Genomic DNA, 16,879 nt, shown 5'->3' with positions numbered 1-16,879 from the left:
AAAGGAGAAATAATTAAGTGCTGGCAGGAGGGAAGGCCTGGATGTACATCCATGTTTTTAGTTGGGTTTTAAATATACCCAGCGTAGGGGCCTCGCGAATCTTTGGAGGAAGGTTGTTCCAGAGGCAAGGAGCCACCGCCAAGAAGGCCCGGTTTCGTGTCTTTTCCTTCCAGGCCTCCCTCGGCGTCAGGCTCCTCAACCTCACCTCCTGACTCGCGCGGGTGATCCGGGTAGATCTTGGTGGGAGCAGGCGTTCCGCCAAGTATCAAGGTTCCAAACCATTTAGGGCCTTATAGGTAAGCATTAGAACTTTGAAGTCAATGCGGAAACAAATGGGCAGCCAGTGCAGCATGGCCAGAATTGGAGAAATGTGGTGGTGTTTTCTCACTCCAGTAAGGAGTCTGGCCGCTGCATTCTGCACCACTTGAAGTTTCCGCATCAACCTCAAAGGCAGCCCCACTGTAGACCGCGTTACAGTGGTCTAATCTTGAGATTACGAGCCCATGCAACAAGGTAGTGAGCGCCCCCATGTCAAGGTAGGGCCACAGCCGTGCTATCCGCCAAAGGTGGAAAAAGGCGGTACGGACTACCGACGCCACCTGTGTTTCCATGGTGAGTGTCGGGTCCAAATGTACACCCAAGCTACGGACCCCTCTTCGCAGCCAAGGCCACCCCCCCAAACGAGAGTCACCCAGGCCACCAGCCACAGGGGCCCCCACCCTCAGAACTTCCGTCTTGTCCGGGTTCAGCCTTAGCCCATTTTCCTGCATCCATTGCAGTACGGTCCCCAGGCAGCGCTGAAGGGACAGGACAGCATCACCTGCAGTTGGTGAAAAGGAGATGTAGAGCTGGGTGTTATCCGCATACTGATGACACGATGCTCCACACCCCGATGACCCCGCCCAGCGGTCTCATGTAGATGTTAAACAGCATTGGGGAGGTAATCGACCCCTGTGGAACCCCGCAATTGGAACTTCACGGGGCCGAGACACACTCCCCAAGCTGTACTCTCTGGGGCTGGTCCTCCTTATGTGTATTTAAGTCCACTGATTTCAGTGGCTTTGTCATGCCTATGGCTGCATGGGATCAGATTGTCTCTCAAAGGCCACTGGTTGACTGGCTGCAATCGTACACCACAAGTACATGGCAGTATATCCCATTGGACTTAATTTGACTTCAGAGCATCCATGCATAGGAGTTTGGAGTGAATTCAATGAAAGTACTTACGAAGAGGTATACAAATCAGACAATCTGGCAATGTGTATTCTCTGTGCAAGAGCCTTTACCCATGTACAGACTGCTCTTGCTTGATCACTATGTTTCTACTTCTGATTAACTTCAGCATTTGACCAAATGGAAAACAGAATTTGTAGAACACTACGAACAGTGGCCAGCAAAGTCTACTAAACTGTTCACTGTAACCATATAAATGAGAATTGGGAATTAGATTAAACATTCAAATACTGTATAGGTTTGCCTAATGATTATAAGATTTAATTGGAGGGAACTAATAGCAGCACATGTTAAAAGGGTTTGTTCTCAGTGGTTTATACTACTGTAAATATTATATTGCAGAGGTAATCACAGATGTTAACAGGTTTACAGCCAGGGTTTATGGCTATTTTGTTTTATCATTGTATGCAGTAAAATGCTGAGTTGTGAAATGTTTGTTTAAGGGTTTATTTTCCATGATAGACAATCCCATTTTTCTCCCCTTCAATTTTTCATTTTCCACAATCATTCAATGTTCTTTGCCTGTGGAGCCTAACTCAGTCTTAATTGGACTATTTTGGTTCTCCCCACCCCCTATAATGCATTTTACCGAATGATAACTTTGAAACATTTTGACATCCCTCAATCTTTTTGATAATTTCTTCTTGAACATGGATTGTGCTATTTTAGGCTAGATGTGGATCTACACTGGGAGAACAGATTCACTGTTTGTATGTATTAAATCTGATTTCTAGAAAACACACACAATAATTTTGACAAAAGCAGATTTTGCCTGAGAACATCACACAAGCAAAGCTGTGTGCTCTAGTGAGTTTACTCAGATTATAGAGTTTTTGCGAGACTGAGGATATTTTTCAAGAGGAGCAGTTGATTACCATGCCTGGTGGGTAGTTGTATCTGAAGTTTCACCTTCAAAAGTGAAATACAACAAATAGAATTTTCATATCCCCTTCTAGCATCTGAACACTTTTTCACTTGAATCAGTTGACTATACTTTTCCATTCTGAGTTGCCAAGCAAGAAGAATATATACAGATGCCAATATAATAACAAAATACAATTTGTTCCTTGAGACACTAAAGGCAACCAGTCAAAATGTGTTATATTATTCAGCTAATGCCACCACGAGAGAATAATGCTTTTCTTTTATTTAATGACATGACTTCTTTGGCTTCTAAGGCTGTCCATGAAATTTTATATCAAATTGCAGATATAAAGTAGTGGATAGAATTTTTTTCATTCCAGTCACATCATGTTGATACTCTCCTCTCTTCTTTGTATGTTAATCCAATATAACTTTTAAGTACTGTAATCTTTTCTTCAGTTCCTATTGCTAAGAAATTTCATCTTCAGAGAATGCCATAGGAGATTATTTAATTACAGAGATGACTCAAAGAGCTCATAGCTGTTTATCTTCTTTTCTTTATACAATAAAATTTGTTCCATCAGCTTCTTCTTTTTATTGTTGATCTCTATTTCTTTTGTCACTGCTGAAAATAAAAAAACTATAACTTCACTGGAACTATGAATAGTTAATACAGTCACTTCTGAATTCCTGAGTTAACTGTAAATCAAAAGTTATTTGAACAAATATTGAATATTAATTGCTTTTGTAAATAAACTTTTAAATCTATATGGCGGGGAATGGCTCATGAGGTTCTTTTACTTAGGAAGGAACATAATGTAAAGAACTATTATTGAATTGATGGGATTTATGCAAGACTTGTCTTAGAATTCAGCAATGGATCCAATGGGTCTACTTAGTTAGACTAGTGAACTGAATTTGCTCCAAGGACAACTTTAAGCCTGGAAGTACCACAATTGACAGAGATTCAATTTAAATGGCCCCTTTTGAAAGATACTAATATCACTTGGAAATTTGGTGCAGAGATGGAAAAGATACATTGTACTTCTCTGTGGCTGAAATCCTGTTGCACAATTATGCCAACTGCATAACTTCTGGAAGCCAATTGCTGCATGGTAAGAAATCTCCATATACATTGATGGCAAACCTTTTTGATCCCAAGTGCCCAAGCTGGGAGGGGGGAGGCACAACAACCCAGTAGGCGGCAGGTGGTGGCGGAAGTGGCAGTGGGTGCCTCCAGACCCCACTCTGGATTCGGCTCCAGTTGTGCCCAACCCCGCCACTGCCTATAGCTCAGTCCACCTGCTGCTGTTCGCTGCTCTGGATCTCGGCCAGCCGCCTGTCGCAGTGCTAGCACCGCGACTGCAGCTGCCTCCTCAGGTTTAGCTGCTGGGGGTAGCGATCCGGCGACTTATGGCTCGTGTGCCCACAGAAATGGCTCTGTGTGCTAGCTTTGGCACGAGTGCCATAGGTTTGCCATCACTGATCTATAGCATACTGAATTGTGACATTCAAGGTGCAACTACCTTGACATAATTGCATGCTGTCAAGCCGGTTCAGATACACAGTGACCCCTTTCAGGGTTTTCTAAGTAGAGAACATACAGAAATGGTTTACCATTCCCTTCTTCCGGGGGCACCCTGGGACTGTGCAGCTTGCCCAAAGCCACATAAGCTGGATCTACTCACAAGAGGCACAGTGGGGAATCAAACTCCAATCTTGGCAACACAGCTAGATACAAAAACCACTGAGCTATCCAGCTAGCTTTACATTGACATAAAATGCAGTAAATGCTACAAGACTGGGAAAGTCAGTGAATCACATTTTTTTCTATTGATCACATGACATAAAAAGAAATGCAAATCAGCCCAGAGTCTCCTCTCCTATTCAGTAGTTTCCCCCTCCACTATTGGGGCTTCTATTGTTTTCCCAGTGGATCTATTCATATTAGTTCAGATGGTATGATCACTTGGACCTCTGCAGTTCTGCCACCTCCCATCGCCACAAGTAGCTGCAAGTTTTGGTGAATTTGAATGTCATTGTGAAGAAGACAGCATCTCATTTCATCACAATCACAAATAAGAGCCTCTAAAGAACATTTGGTAAGTCATGTATTTATTCAATGAGTCTACTCTACTTGCAACTTACGATGCTAAGCAACAGAATATCAGCCACTTTAACTCTGTCTTTCAAAGTATATATAAAAGTTACCTTCTGATGAACAGGTAGCGCTACTATTGCCTCTGTGTGATGGAACAATTCCGCTGGAAGAGGCCGTTGCCTCCTGTGGCTCCATACTCCTGTCAGAGTCCATTTTTTTTGCTGTGAAATCACTGGTATATTCTGCATCATTGTTTAGGTGCTTAAGGAGAGAAATATTTTCAAAATGTGGATGGCCATTGCTTAGCGACCGCGACCGGCAGCAAGCATTCCCTGAATGGTCCCAAGAAAAGCTATCGTATTCATCTGATTCACAAGGGATCTGCAATAATTGCTCAGAATTGGTTTCATGAGGCACAGTTCTTATCAAAGGTGGCAACAAATCCACATCATTCAGGGGTTCTGAATTCACCCTACCCTCACAGCTGTGGTCACCTGAGAAACCAACATTCAATGAAGTAGTGGGTTCATCATTAGTTTCTTCTGGGGTATTGACAGATAGGCGAAAACATCTGTTTCCTTCAGGCATTTGGTGATACTGTATTTGACGATCTGCCATTTCCACACTTTCTTTCACCTGTATTTAAAAGCAATGTTCAACAGCTTATTTGCATTTAACTCACTAAAATAAAACCGTCTATCCTTAGCACTTTGGCATAGGCTCTCAGACAGAGAAACTCCCTCCACCCAAAAAAATAAGTTTCATAGCAATATTCTTCATGTGTTCCTGCCACATGTGCAATAAGGGTGTGAAAAGGAGTGGGATTGCTAGCTCCACCTTAACATCACTTGAGCTGCTACTCTCTCCTGACTGACACCTATATAGTGAGAATGATGGCACTCCTTCAACATGCATATGCTGAGTGCCTGGGTCTGTAGGTGCAGATGTACCACTGAACACGTGGGCACTGAAGATGCAGAGCCAGCAGAGTGTACTGTGCTGGAGGAGAGATCAGTGGGGTGAACTATCCTAGCCTTCACATGAGGTCCCTTCAAAAACCACCTCTATTTCCATGTACAGACAGTACATCTAGTTCATCTAGTTTTATAGATTCATTCTGAATTCTGAGGACTGTCACACTAGCAACAGGATGCCCAAGGCAAAATATGAAAGTTCCAAGGCTGGTACAGTGCCACTACTCTGCAATGCTACGTATGTTGGGAGACAAACCAGGTGGCAGCTGAAAAACTTTTGCATCAGTAATGTGGCACAAATGGCAATCCCCTGGTTAAGTCCACTCACTATCATCAGCTAGGGTCTGCCTGCCATAGAGAGAATTTTTTTTAAAAAAATCCTATATCTAGTTTTGGTACTAAGAACCAAGTTGCAATTCACATAGTGAATGTATAACATGTGAAGAAAAGACATGAAACTTAGAAGCAACTGCAATAAGACCTGCCAGGCCAATAAGACAGAAAATAGGGTCTATAGCACCTTTTATGTCAACCTTGTGATATAAATGAACAATCTCCACCAGTTACTTTCTTGAACATAAGGGGGAAGTGGTCTGGGAAGGAGATATCACATTTACCTCAGCCATATTAGCATTCTTTTTCCGAAGACAAACACAGACAGCTGTGGCCAACCAAGTAGCTGCTGTTGTTGCCAAGCAGCCTGCGTGCTTGTCTTGATATTTATGACATATTTCTATTGCAGCAAATCTTTCAAAGGTTTTTTCCTTAGAAGAGAGCAGTTCTTTTGCTAGTTGGATTTCTTCAAGGATGGCATCTTTCTGTTAAGGGAAAAAGAATGGTAAAGATATATAGGTGTGCTGTTGGGATCTGCGGATGAAACTTACATTATCTCACTGCAGCTCTCTCCTATGTCACAAGCTTTCCTTGAAAACTTTGAAAACTTTGTCTATTTATGTCTGAGACAGAGAAGCAAAAAACGTGCACAAGATAAGAGATATGGTTTCCAGAATTACACATCACTTTAGCACATGTGGCAGAAAATTCAATCACTGCACGGGCATAAATTTGCTCTGAGTCTATATGCTAAGTCTGAATATGACTGTGTTATGGTCATAGCTCCATGATGCAACCTGAGCATTTTTACAGGTATTTTTGTTATAAGACCAGTCACTCATCTACAGGTAATTTAAAATTAGACATAAAAATGTGTCACAAGTAGGCCCCACAGTAGGCAATTTTGTACACTGTGATGCTAATCCATCTAACATGCTTGTAAAAACATATTTTCAGTCCAGGGGAAATTTAAGGGCACTAGCAGGCAACTTTTTAATTCAGTCAGTTGTACAGTTTAAGAACTTTGCCCCGGAGCCAGGCAGATGCATACAAGCACCATTTTTTACTACTCATCCCTCAAAATAAGTTGCTGTTCTTTTTGCTAAGCTGTATACCTGATAATTGCCTTTTAATTAGTGACCCAGAAGTAAATTTACTGGGATATGTATGGAAGCCACTGCTCAGTTCCTATTTACCATATGCATTTCTCCAATCAAGTCTCATATAAGGAATTCATGTGTGTGTCTTCAGTGGAAAATCACACTGACACATTTCCTTTAAATTCCACAGGGCAAGCAATTGTGAAAAGAGCACATTTAACTTTTAATTCTATTTTGCAGAAGCAAAACTCAAGCAAAGTGTTTCTGTGTCACATGCTTCTATGCAAAAGTTCTGTATACCTTAAAATTTTTTGCTTTTGCCTCTTAGCAATATGTTGTGCTTATATATCTGAATAATATGTTTTCAATATGTTTTCTTTTCCTGAAAATTGTTACGTACCCTTGTTATGCAATTGTAATTTTAATTATCCAATATTGTGTTTTCTTTAATCTACACTGTAATGATGATGTCATCAGAATATGCCGTCTAATTCTCTTGCCAGATTCCAGGTTTCTTTCCATCTGAACAATGTTTTAAAGTTGTAAAGAATGAGTTTTGCCTCTCAGTGCAACAAGGAAGCAGGTTTGGCTATTTGAATGCTTCCCTTATTCCCAGTGGCCTGGAACATGCTATTCCGCCCTCTGCTGAAGATAAGCCTGACTTCATGCCGTCATATCTGGACTCAAAATTTTCAAGTGGACAACAGCCATCGTCTTCAACAAAATTAAATAAAAACGGATGAGATGTGGGAAAATTGTATGCCTTTGAAATGTATATATCTATGGCAGTAACAAATGTATATTATAAATGTATATATCTGTATGCTAGTAGCAGACATCATGCTAAAACTGCAAGGCTAACTTCCAGTAAGGATAATCATTAACCTGCTGTCTATTGTCTCTGGGTAATGTAGTTAAAGTGTCTACCTCAGGAATGTTTACATTGTCTGTGTATTTGGAGTTATCTGTGTCTGTTTACTATTAGCTGTCTGTTTACCAGCCTGTCTGTTTACCAACCACTCTGTTTACTGATGCCTGTGTATTCAAGGAAATTACTTGTCTCTGTTTACCAGCACTCTGGTTATTCTGTTGTGTATTCAAGAAATTAGTTAACTCTGTATTGATTAACTAGTGCTGTGGTAGGAGAAAACAATAAAAGAAGAGGAGGCGGGGGAACAAGAGAGTCCCTCTGGACAGATGCCTGACGGCAGGCTGTCCTTGTTCATCCGGATCCTGTCCTGAAAAACCACACTCGAGTGTCCTGTGTCTTTTCCTTTCTCCTTGCTGGTCGAGGAGAAAGATCCCTGCCCTGAGGCTTCATCTGCAAGATCCCTACTTCCTCTCATCTTGCAGATCCCGACAGTGTGCCATTTCGTTTGTGTGGGAATCATATTGAAGAGCTGACCCACATGAACCCTGAGGACTGCAGAAACTAATTTACTTCAGAATGGATAGGTTTGTTCTCCTTGCAGTCCAGGGGACTCTCAAGATCCTCCTCCAGCACCACAATTCAAAAGCATCAATTCTTCGACGGTCTGCTTTCTTTATGCTCCAGCATTCACTTCCATACATTGCTACTGGAAAAACCATAGCTTTGACTATTCGGCTCTTTGTCGACAAGTGATGTCTCTGCTTTTTGCTTTCTCTGTACATTTATACTATATTAGTAACCAGCAGTCTCTAGTCCTTCAGATGTTGCTGCACTACAACTTTAAGAATTCCTTACCATAAGCTATGGTGAGGGGAGTTGTACTCTGACAACATCTAGAGAATGACAAGTTGCCTATTGCTGGATTGTATGATATTGTATATGTTTTTGTATTTATGTGTGTCTTTATGTGCACACACAGAGAGATCTGCATGAAATAACAGATCTTAGCCCTAAGATTGCATTGCCCAGACCGTTCAAAGTTGCTCTGCTTCAAAACCCAATTTGCTAACATGTACACACAAAGGAACACAAACTTCACTAACCAGAAAAACAGGGTGTCTTCCTTCATCCATTGCCTTCATGCCAGTCAAGATCTCTGCTAAAACCTAGAAAAATTCAATTATGTATTTTCTTTAGAACGGATTATTCACTTAGATCAAAGAAATATTACAAAATAATCCTAAATTGCATTGAGGGTGGGGAAGTGAAAAGGCAGATCTAACACCAATTTCAAAATGCTGCCAGCTTTTACCAGTCTGGCAAAACAGAAAGCCTACCAATGATAAACTCCTGCATGTGGAGTTCTCCATGGGCATAATGGGTGCATTTGCAGTGTAGAAGCTCCAAGCTAGAAGAAGGATTCTTCAATCCAGTCCTAATCCCTTCCAGCCAGCAGTTCTGTGGATTAGGCTTTCATGTATTTACCTGGTCAATTGCAGTGAGACATAGGCTGTCATTACCTTCAATGAGATGCTCGTTTCATGATACCATAGAATGACAGCCAGCTGTGCTGAGCTTCCCTACGGTCCTGGTATACAGGTTATTTCTAGCACTGTGTGCACCCAGTCAACTACTGTACACCCTATTCCCCAAAATGGAGCCCTTAAGAAGAATCTATGATTCTGCCTTAAATGGACTAAGAAGATTAATCTAGCCCCATTTTGTATCTTCTGACTGATAGAACCAGAGGTCTGCTTTCTCAATCTTTCTTCATTAGGGCTAACTATGATATAACTGAAGACCTTCTACATGCACAGTATGTGTTCTGGCACTTATCAGAGGCTCACTTCCTAGAATGAGTTAGAAACATAGGAGATAAAAACTTAATAAAGTCAGCACTTTGGCTGACATTAATAGTCAATCTCAATAAAAAGACATGATCAAAATACATCACCAACAACCACATGAACTTGGTGATAAAACTGCTTCTTTTAGCCTTTATTTTGGCTTTTTATAGCCTTTTCTCAAAAAATAAAACCCTTTTTGTTGTCACTTGAAGCATGGCCCATATACTATGTTTCTATGTCCAGAGTGCTGTTTTTAAAAATTTAAATAACAAATCAGCAAGTGAATGAACAAATGAATGAAGAAATGAATAACAGGCACTATATATACTAATACACATGGTAGAAGCAAGAAATTAAATTCGCTTGAAATAAATGTCCTGTATCTACACACAAAAAGGGACCACTTACTATTCCACAACCAAATATATCCACTTTTTCTGTTAGTTGCCCATGCCTGATGAAATCCTCTGGGAAGTAAGCAAGAGAAGCTTGTAAAACTTTGGTTTTCACCATCGCATAATCGGATTTTTTCTCCACAGGGTGCAACCGAAGACCAGAATGCCCAAGTTGAGGCACAAAGTTTGCATCTAGCAAAACATTGGAACTGTGTGTGTAAGAAATAAAAAGTACAGAAGAAAAGGGCAATTATACCATTGCTTAAAATGTGTTGTGGCAGCAAAATTGCCACACCACTAGACAAATGTATGATCAAACAAAAAATAAAACAAAACAAAACAAAAGAAGCAGTTCCTTAAAAACATGTTTCAGACAAAACCCATGTCTTCAGTGGTAATATGCTACAACACTGAGCTACGAGGGCTAGCTTCTGATTCAAAGCTGAATTCCATATGGCAGCTTGGGTCAATGTATGTTAAGTTTAAGGATCTCTATGTTACAAATATAAGAATCCTTGCAACATTGCAGCACTGAAAAGGTACAACAAAATTCCAGATTCCAATATTTTAGTAATGCCAGACAGTGGTACTCTTTACATAGTTACTGTATTTCATCTTCTCCATTCTAAGTTTCAAGGCAAAGAAGCAAGTTATTTCACCACATAATTTCAACTGTGTTTGCTGAACTAACATGGATGTACTTGGGCATTTGTAGGGCAACTGATGGGCAGAAGCAACCATTCTGGCATCTACTTATTTTCCCTGTGAATATACTGTACCCTTGTGGCTTTCTTCCTCAGCTGGGAGTAGAGGTGATGTGCTAAAACCCAAATGGAGGGGATACTGGCAGTGCAGAGTCACCAGAAGAGGGAAGGACTACAATCACATCTGCTGATCTCCACTATGAAATGCTTCTTCAGGCCAGCTAGATTAGTGTTATAAGATAAATATGCACAGGGAACCTGATCCTTGTCTTAATTCCTTGCTGGCCACATCCTGTTTTTCTTTTAGGAAAAATATATTACTATTTGAGAATGTGAAGCAGGTTCTCATGAAATAGATTGAAATTCCCATTTCCAGCAACAGACAATAATATTTCAAGTTAGGATAAGGAAATGGCATACTATTACAATCCCAATTTGAAAACTTCGGGGAAGGAAATGAGATGGGAGGGAGAGAGACCTTTCTGCACTTACTAAATTTATCTAAGTCTGCATCAGTGTCCTAGTATATAAAACTTCAGTTAGGTGGTCTATAGCCCTCCATTCAACAGATGCTAGGGCCATGAACAGCAACCGTATCACATGCAACCATACAATCACAAAACGAATGACAGAACAAAAAAAATCAACGACAAGGCTAAGGCAGTTATATTAAAAAGCCTGGGAAAATAAAATTATATTCTGAGACTATAATCTATCTGATCCTATCTAAAATTTATTTGGGGCATATTTTAAAGAACATCTTAAGCAGTAACAGGCAAGAGATTCCTATGCTTGAAATTTTCACACAGAAATTAATTTACAGTTAAGTACATGATTTCATTCTAACATTCAGTAGTGAACTGAAAATAGCTGCTTTTCTTGTTTCGTGTTATTTTGATGAAGTACATTTTTTAACCGTTGAAACATTTCAGCAGTTTGTCTTTTTAAATTTTATAATTACATGAAGGAGGGGGGATGGCATTTTAACATCAGCTCCACACCTTTTTATGTTTCCATGAATAATTCCAAAGTGATGTAAATGCTGAACGGCTTGAATAAGTCCCAAAGAGATGCTGGTGCGTTTCTCCCAAGTTAATGATGCAGAATCTTCCTGGAACAGAAGGGAAAGTTACTCGTTAAAAATTACATGGCCATCAATCTGCTTTTCTCTCTTGTAGTAACCAACATCATAAATTTCCTGATAGATTGCTCATTGATCTTATACTGGTTCAAATGGCTGGACCTGATGATCCACTGGATCCTTTCCAGCTGTGCTGAAAGTTCTAAGATGATTATGAAATCAGTAAATCATACACTTCATAGAATCAGAGGAGATTCTGTCTTTTAAAATATATGCAGAATATATTTTAAACTGTGCTCCAGCTGGGATATTATCAGTTTCTATGAACACTGCTAGTTCATTGGTAAAAATCAAAAGGTAATAAAATGTATTGAATCTCACAAATGTTTTTAGATTATATTTACTTTTGGTTAGGTGGTTAGATTTTTCTGTGTAGAATAGACCTCCATGTCATATTTACACTATAGAAAAATTTCATAGCTGGGATTCAGAAAGTTATGCTGGATATGCTCAGTGGGATTAAGGGGATTTTCTCCCCCCCCCCAATCAGGATAAAAAAAACCCTCGTTAATTAGCATATTCCATTACCATCACACAAACTGTGCTGGTAACTGCTTTTCACAAAACCTTAGCACAATGTGACCTAAAACTAATCAGGTTGTTTTGGGGATCCAGACACCTATATGTAAAACATGAACAGAATCTAAAAAAGGAAAACAATCCTTCCCAAACTGGCTGATCTTAAGACAGAAAACATCTATTGCATACAAAGCATCTATAGCCTTTCATACCTGGTTTAGAAACACATTTATTTACTTAGAATCTTCACAGATTTATTTACTTTGTTCCTTCAGCCCACTATTGCTCAGAGGCCAATGCCTGGGAATATACAGCATATCACAGAAGTGAGTATACCCCCTCCCATTTCATAAATATTTTAGTACAGTGGTGCCCCGCATAGCGATGTTAATACGTTCCAGGATTAACGTCGCTATCCGGATTCATTGCTATGCGTTCCTATGGGGGGAAAACTCACTGGTAAGCGAAGATTCCCCCATCCGGTTGCCATTTTTGCTGCCCGGTAAGTGAGGGCAGGGTGCAAAAATGCTCCGGGTGGCCATTTTGCTGATCCGGCAGCTATTTTGGAACCGTCGGTCAGCTGTTTTCTAAACATCGTAACACGATGTTTAGCCTACCTAAACATCGCAAAAAATGCGTCGCTATGCGGATTTGTCGTTAAACGGTGCGCTCGTTATGCGAGGCACCACTGTATATCTTTTCATGTGACAACACTGAAGAAATTACACTTGGCTACAATGTAAAGCAGTGAGTATACAGCTTGTATAACATTGTAAATGTGCTGTCCCCTCAAAATAACACAGCACACAGCCATTAATGTCTAAACTACTGGCAACAAAAGTGAGTACACCCCTAAGTGACAATGTCCAAATTGGGCATAAAGTGTCAATATTTTGTTTGGCCATCATTATTTTCCAGCCTTAACCTTCTAGGGCATAGAGTTTACCAAAGCTTCACAGTTTGCCACTAGAATCCTCTTCCACTCCTCTGTGATAACATCACAGAGCTGGTGGATGTTAGAGACCTTGCACACCTCCACCTTCTGTTTCAGGATGCCCCACAGATGCTCAATAGGGTTTAGGTCTGGAGGCATGCTTGGCCAATCCATCACCTTTACCCTCAGCTTCTACAGCAAGGCAGTGGTCGTTTTGGAGGTGTGTTTGGGGTCAGCATGTTGGAATACGGCCCTGTGGCCCAGTCTACATCATGCTCTGCTTCAGTATGTCACAGTACATATTGACCCCCCAGCCCTTCAACCTCTGCAGCAACATGCCTTAGTAACATCTTAGCTAGATTACTGTAATGGAAAATGCCTTTGGAAAATGCTCAGAAACTTCAGCAGATTCAAAACGCTGCAGCCAGATTGTGAACTGGGGCTGATTACAGGGATCTGTTAGCAGCTCCACGGACTGCCAATCCATTTCTGGGCACAATTCAAAGTGCTAGTTTCAACCTATAAAGCCCTAAATGACCTGAGTCCAAGCTATCTCAAAGACTGTATCTCCCTTTATGAGCCTGTTTCTTTCAGTCTCAACATCTTCTTAAGTGTATTTAGAGGTGACCCAGGAGAAGGCCTTCTCTGTCACAGCTCCCAGACTCGAACTCTGTCCCACAGAAGGCCCCATCCTTGCTATCCTTCTACAAGCAGGGGAAGACCTTTCTCTTCTGGCAGTCCTTAGTGACTGACTGTCTAGGACAGTGGTTCTTAACCTTTGTTACTCGGATGTTTTTGAACTGCAACTCCCAGAAACCCCAGCCAGCACAGTTGGTGGTGAAGGCTTCTGGGAGTTGCAGTCCAAAACTCCTGAGTAACCCAAGGTTAAGAACCAGTGGTCTAGGAGACAATAAATGGGATGGTTTATATTTTGTTGCTTCTAAATCTGTTTTAGCAATGCTTTGATCTAACATTTTTAATATAATGTTAATAATTATTTTTAAATATTTGAATAATTTACTGTTTTTAGCTTTTAATGTTGTGTCTTTAATGATGTAAGCCACTTTGGGTCCTTTTTCAGCAGAAAGGTGAGGTAAAATATTTTAAACAAATTAACAATAACAACAGATAAACAAACAGTGGGGTGTTGAATCTGTGGCCTCCCAGACTTTGTCGGACTACAATTCATATCACCTGGGACCATTGCCCATGTTGGCTGGTGTTGACTGGAACTGAAGCTGAAGAACATTTGGAAAGCCACAAGTATACCAGCCCCTTTATAGTACATTCTTCAGTGTTATGGTTTTCTGTCTGTTCAGTTCAAACTCCATCTACTTTGAGAATTCTGACATAGTAAGCCACAATATGCAACTTTATTGCTTACCTGACACTGTAATCTATCAGCCAATGATCCGTTTGACATGTAAGGGTATATGAGGCAATGAAATCCACTTTCTACACAGAAGCCCAACAGCCGTAGAATATTAGGATGGCAACAGCTGAAATGTATTTGAACAACATCACTTGTGAAAAAAGAATGTCCTATTACTTAAAACAATACTAAATTTTCAGTCTTAAACTCTGGTATTTGTACAATCTATCTTTAGCAACTTCCACACAATTTAGCAAGAGATCACATCTGTTTCATTTAGAGAAATGTTAGCTGTGAAATGATTCAGATGTTACTCTTCCTCTGCCCTGTGGTCAGAATGATGACATGTCTCAAATTCATGCAGTTCCTCCCAAGTCCCCTCAGCTTCTGCCTGCCACAAAGAAGTGAACAGCTAAGTAATAAGATCCTGCCTGGTCACGAAGCTCATGACTGGAGTGTAATGGTTTAAGTACAGGGGGAAAAATTCCCACAGCTTCTATCACGATTAAATCTGGAGTGGCAGTATGGGTTCACAGGTTCGCTTCAAGGTTTGAACTACACACCGAAGCATTTAAGGTAGCACAGTCCAATATTTTTACATACAGATTATAATTGTAATACAGCAGATGGTAAATATGCACACATAACTGGCACTTTGCTACTGCCTCCTATTGAAGAAAAAATATATGACAGTGTGAGGGAGTGCAGGCATGCACCCCTAGAAAGCCACCAGGTCCCAGCAAGTATTAGTGTCAAGCCAAAGGGATAGAGTCCACGCAGCAGAAGGAGATACGTCTGTCTGGCAGGGAACATTTGGAGGAGGCAGAGTCAAGGAGAAGAAAAGAGCAGAACTGGGAAGGCACAGGGCCATCGCTTATCTCCAGGGAAGAGGATGTGTGGGAAGATGCAAGAGAGGAGAACGTTGGAAGCTGTCTACCCTTATTGGGTTTGTTTGCTTGTGACAAAAATCAGACAGCAAAGACTCCAACTACATGCCTGGACAAGGCTATGTTAAGCCTGAGCACTGCCACAACCCTGGAGAGGCAAGTGGTGACAAACAGAGATGAGTTGCACAGCCTTGACTTCTTTTACTCATCTATATAAGCTTTCTCTAAAAGGGGAGCATTCTGGACCTAAGCTCTCATCTCCTCCTTGCTTTCCAAGACATGGATACTGGGGAACTCTGGTGAATTTAACTGAGTCCCCAAATTGGCAAGTTACATCCCGGCATTTAGAGACTATAATTCAGCACTATGAGACGGGGTGGGGGGGAGGAGAGGCAGGGGGAAGTGACACTGCACCACTAATAAAAGCTGTTTTGAGCCAAGAGGCTACTGGCGACTACGGAGTTATCATTGGGGGACTGGTGGGATTTGCAGATAGGCTAATAAAACAATATTTTCTAATGACAAACATTTATTTATTTATTGTATTTACATCCAATAAATAAGGAGAATCTCAATGAATCTGTTGCATTCATTGCTGTGATAAACCTGCAGATCTTGCCCAATACTGACCAAAAAGATTCCACAACAGCATGCATATTCTTTTCAAATAATTCACAGAATGTATTACAGCTTGGAATGCACCAGTTGTGGATTTTGTTAGTGGGGTACAGAAAACCAAAGCCAGAGAGCTTGCTTGGATATGTGTCTGACTTTTGGTGCACTTGGTTTATTGCACTCAAGCAGCCAGAATTATAAACCACTACAAGCCATTGCTTTTGATTGTGTTTTCAGTGTTATCACTCTGGAGAGTTCATATGTAACACAACAAGCATTTAGCTGCTTATGCTTGCAGAAGGAAACAGGCAAGATTGATTGAGCAATGGGCATCAACATACCACCTGTAGCCGCCTAGAGTGGTCTTAACTGACCAGATAGGCGGGATATAAATAAAATAAATAAATAAAATAAATAAACTTAATGTGACAGCTCTTCATTTGCATATGAAAATATGAATGACGGACACAAGTAGTGCCAAGACATCATCCATCGATTCTACTAGCTAGTGTTAGTTTTCTACCTGCACAGAATGTGATGAGGATTCCTGGTGCTTCCTGGAGCCTTTAAAAAGACTGCCAGCAGGATTCAGAGCTATAACTAATGCTCAGAAATTATATTCAAGCTGATTATATTAATCTCTTTTTTCACTACCAACTTTTGGGCAGTTACTTACCGAAAGCAGATCTGTACTTCTATGCGAAAAAATCTTTGTGTCTGACTCTGGTAGAGAGTGTAAAAAGAGAACAGATATATTACTTTTCAAAGAACATAATAAATATATTTGTATATTCTAACGCAAGTCTGTACTGACTAACCATTTTCTTAAGTATTTAAATTCTCTAATTTTAAGATTGTACTCGTATAACTGACTTAAGAATGGAGGTGATGTGATTGCCATCTTTTAATTTAATTAGCTCAACAACCTCCAAGAAATCGACTTCTGCCACATATTGTACCTCACTCCACTATTTTCTGGATTTATTTAA

The 16,879-nt window shown here is 40.5% G+C and overlaps 1 protein-coding gene across 2 annotated transcripts in view; it reads right to left on the bottom strand.

Annotated features, from left to right (window-relative positions):
• Positions 1–1,668: 1,668 nt before the first annotated feature.
• The window catches only part of IRAK2 (interleukin 1 receptor associated kinase 2), a 34,335-nt gene continuing 19,124 nt past the window's right edge, over positions 1,669–16,879 (bottom strand). The window contains exons 6-13 of one of the 2 annotated variants that reach the window (XM_020791419.3): positions 16,567–16,613; positions 14,401–14,515; positions 11,424–11,533; positions 9,732–9,927; positions 8,580–8,642; positions 5,790–5,990; positions 4,309–4,834; positions 1,669–2,722 (exon numbers count right to left, since the gene is read on the bottom strand). In XM_020791419.3, coding sequence (XP_020647078.3) covers positions 2,610–2,722; positions 4,309–4,834; positions 5,790–5,990; positions 8,580–8,642; positions 9,732–9,927; positions 11,424–11,533; positions 14,401–14,515; positions 16,567–16,613 — 1,371 coding nt within the window. In that variant the 3' untranslated portion in view covers positions 1,669–2,609. The remainder of the gene's footprint in view (positions 2,723–4,308; positions 4,835–5,789; positions 5,991–8,579; positions 8,643–9,731; positions 9,928–11,423; positions 11,534–14,400; positions 14,516–16,566; positions 16,614–16,879) is intronic. The other variant, XM_020791420.3, reaches the window with a different exon arrangement.

The sequence above is a fragment of the Pogona vitticeps genome, chromosome 2 (assembly GCF_051106095.1).
Source record: "Pogona vitticeps strain Pit_001003342236 chromosome 2, PviZW2.1, whole genome shotgun sequence".
Lineage (NCBI taxonomy): Eukaryota > Metazoa > Chordata > Lepidosauria > Squamata > Agamidae > Pogona > Pogona vitticeps.
This window is presented reverse-complemented; position numbering and strand designations above follow the sequence as displayed.